Source organism: Clupea harengus, chromosome 3, assembly GCF_900700415.2.
Source record: "Clupea harengus chromosome 3, Ch_v2.0.2, whole genome shotgun sequence".
In the NCBI taxonomy this organism is placed as follows: domain Eukaryota; kingdom Metazoa; phylum Chordata; class Actinopteri; order Clupeiformes; family Clupeidae; genus Clupea; species Clupea harengus.
The window spans coordinates 15369510-15372880 of NC_045154.1; the positions used below are offsets into that span (position 1 = coordinate 15369510).

A 3371-nucleotide genomic window follows, 5' to 3' on the forward strand; every position below is an offset into this window, starting at 1 on the left:
TCTCTCTACTCTTCATCACTGATTCTTCTCATCACCCTCTTGCTCCTTCATCTCTCTCTCTTTCCTCACTTTCTCTCGCTCTCATTTCTCTCTCTCTCTCTCTCTCTCTCTCTCCAGCCTTTCTCTCTTTCCTCTTCATCACTAAATCTCCTCGTCACCCTCTCTCTCCTTTCTTCCTCGCTGTTTACTCTCCTCCCTCACTCTCTCTCCTCTTCATCCTCCTCTCCTCCCACATGCTCCACTCGTCCTGATCCTCTAATTCCAGCGCAGCGTCAATCACTGAGCATCCTTAGACGTTACCCCGGCGACCCTCTCATCACCCCCTCTGTAAAAAGTCAAGGAGGTGGAGCAGGTGAAGACTTGACCTCTGACCCCGAGTCTCATCAGTATCTGCCAGACTACCACGTCTACGGACGTTTAATTCTGTGATAATCTGTTATTGTAGCCCTGAGTTTAAACCCGCCAGATGTCTGTCTGCCCGCCCAGCACCGTAGCTTTGGACTAAAGCTTCAGACCCGCAGAGGTCAGAGGTCATTGTGCCCGATCTGTTTGAGGGTGAGCAGGATGTCGGGGGAAATCGTCTCCATCTCAGGTCATCGAAGAGCAGCAGTGAGAATCATGAATCTCACCGGAGGAGCACTTCACTTTATTAAGCCCCCCCACCCCCCTCTGTCCCCCCACCCAATCCGGCGCTGGCGTTCTCATTTAGCCTCGGTGTGCACTAATGACCCCACCTGCTCCAGGCTAATGAAGACACTAAAACCAGTTCTGAGCATCGCTGATGCAGTGGCCCCAGCAGGCAGGCAAGCCATGTAATCGCCCTTTTATTGTGTGACTGTCCATCTCTCTCAGCGTCTATCTCACTCAGTGCTGACACAGATGACTGTGTGTGTGTGTGTGGCAGATGAGTGTGTGTGTGTGCAGATGTGTGTGTGTGTGTGTGCAGATGAGTGTGTGTGTGTGCAGAGGAGTGTGTGTGTGTGTGTACAGATGTGTGTGTGTGTGTGTGCAGATGAGTGTGTGTGTGTGTGTGTGTGCAGATGTGTGTGTGTGTGCAGATGAGTGTGTGTGTGCAGAGGAGTGTGTGTGAGGCAGATGAGTGTGTGTGTGCAGATGAGTGGGTTTGTGTGGCAGATGAGTGTGTGTGTGTGTGTGTGTGTGTGTGTGCAGATGAGTGTGTGTGTGTGTGTGTGCAGATGAGTGTGTGTGTGCAGATGAGTGTGTGTGTGCAGAGGGCTTAATTAAATGACTCGGCCTCCACGGACAGCCAGAGCACAGAGAGGCCGCTCACTCCAAGCCCCACAGCCATGGCTAAATTAAAATAATCAACTTCTCTTTTCTGAGGTTTGAAAAATCCTGTCCAGACTCTCTTCTGTGAATCTCTGAGTGTTGGTCAGACGGATGCAGCAGAGGACCTTTTAAGTGCCACAATGAATCGGCTGAGTTGTGTTCGTGTGAGCAACAGTCAGAAATCATCCCGCCCAAGAGCACATCATTTCAAATATTCATTGTGTTTATTTCAAATATTCATCACGTTTTTTCACATACTGTTATACTGACAGTGAAGGTTTCGTATTTTAATAAAAAAATGCTATGATCAAGGACCATGAGATATCTTGGATAGGAGTTTGCACAAACTGCAGGCAGCAATGCGCTTGATCTTTTTAATGTGGTCACCATGATTCACATGCATTTTCAATGGGGATGTTAGCGGATGGCACTGGGAGAAGAGAACTTCACATCGAGGGAATCTTTTATTAAGGAGCAGTGCTTCTTAACTCTGAAGCCAGAGGAGCACACACACACACACACACACACACACACACACACACACACACACACTCACACACACACACACACACACACTACTCCCTCACTAGAGCTGATGACTGCTCACACACAGATTGGAGGTGTGAAGCGCGTTGTAACATGAATAATGTAAAGGTCATGAGAGGAGAGATTCGGTCACCAGTTTAATTGGTGTTTTCGCAGCCTGGAGCATTGACAGTTGAAACAGAGAGTGCAGCTTTAGTGTGTTGATACAGCGGGGAACATGCCTGACTGTTAGCACAGCTGGGCTTGTTGACTAGTTTCTCTGTGTGTGTGTGTGTGTGTGTGTGTGTGTGTGTGTGTGTGTGTGTGTGTGTGTGTGTGTGTGTGAGCATGCTGTGTTTTTGAGATTTACATTTTTTATTCAGTCTGGGGTTCAGTGTTTGCCAGGCATTTAAAGTACAAGCTGTGCAACAATTACACGACTAAAATGTCATTCTTTCTAGCTTGGTTTTTCCCCAAAAATGAAATATTCTACCTCGGGGTAAAAATGAAAAGTGTACTGGCAGGTTGCTGATCCTTCCAGAACATTTTTCATTTCACAGTTGCCATGCTTAGTTAACATACACGATTTCATAAATAAAGGAAGTTGCACTTTCACAGTGAAATAAATTAATTATTTTCCATCAGATAACCAGTCATTGTTTACTCTCCAGTACATTTGAACAATTGCTGATGATTTCTGTCCCTTCTCAGCTCTTAGTCTCTCTCTGTGCTCTAAGGTCTTTGTTTGAGACATAAGGGCCATGCAGTCTGTGTGCTCTAAGGTCTTTCTTTGAAACATAAGCTCTTAGTCTCTCTCTGTGCTCTAAGGTCTTTGTTTGAGACGTAAGGCCATGCAGTCTGTGTGCTCTTGTCCGAAACGGTCTGCGTGGCACAACTGCGCTGCATCTTCCTCCTGTGCCCAGGGGTCAGCGTTGCTAACGCCAACGGGTGGAGGGGAGGAGGAGAGGAGAACACGGAGTCACTGGACGATAGTCTGGACGATCGTACTAGACTGCTTCTTCCTTCCTCATCATCATCATCATCATCATCACAGCACAGGGCATGAAGTTCCCGCTCACTGAAACATCGACCGCCCCCAGATACAGATGCCCACGAGCCGAAGGGGCTGTTAAAGGAACCCTTTCGGCTGTCTGGGGTGAAGCAAGAACCCTTTGGGCTGTTCGGTGTGAAACAGTTCCTGCCATTCACCTGAGCACCTCCGCTGGGGACCATCTGGGGCTGGTTCCCCCTGAGTTCTGTTTTGGAACCAAGGAGGGGGTTCTCTGACACAGTCCCTGAGCTGCAGGGGTCAGACAGCGTGTCCTGGGAGGGGTGGTGGAGTGTGTCTCTGTGTGTGTCTGACGGCTCTCTCTCACTGGCTGCAGTGCACTCGTCGGCGTCGGCGTCGGCGTCGGCGTCGGCGTCGGCGTCGGCGTCGAGGTCGATGTCTCCCGTCAGCTTGTCAATCTGTCCCACCACCTGTGCAGCAGAAGGGACACTGAATGATATGACTAAACTAAACTAAAACTGCGCCAAACCAGCCTCCTCCCCTCCAG

At 49.1% G+C, this 3371-nt stretch overlaps 1 protein-coding gene across 1 annotated transcript in view; it reads right to left on the minus strand.

Annotated features, from left to right (window-relative positions):
* Positions 1-1495: 1495 nt before the first annotated feature.
* Positions 1496-3371, minus strand: part of LOC105892337 (inhibitory synaptic factor 1) — a 4948-nt gene continuing 3072 nt past the window's right edge. Inside the window, exon 2 of the mRNA XM_031562989.1 lies at positions 1496-3294. Coding sequence (XP_031418849.1) covers positions 2593-3294 — 702 coding nt within the window. The 3' untranslated portion in view covers positions 1496-2592. The remainder of the gene's footprint in view (positions 3295-3371) is intronic.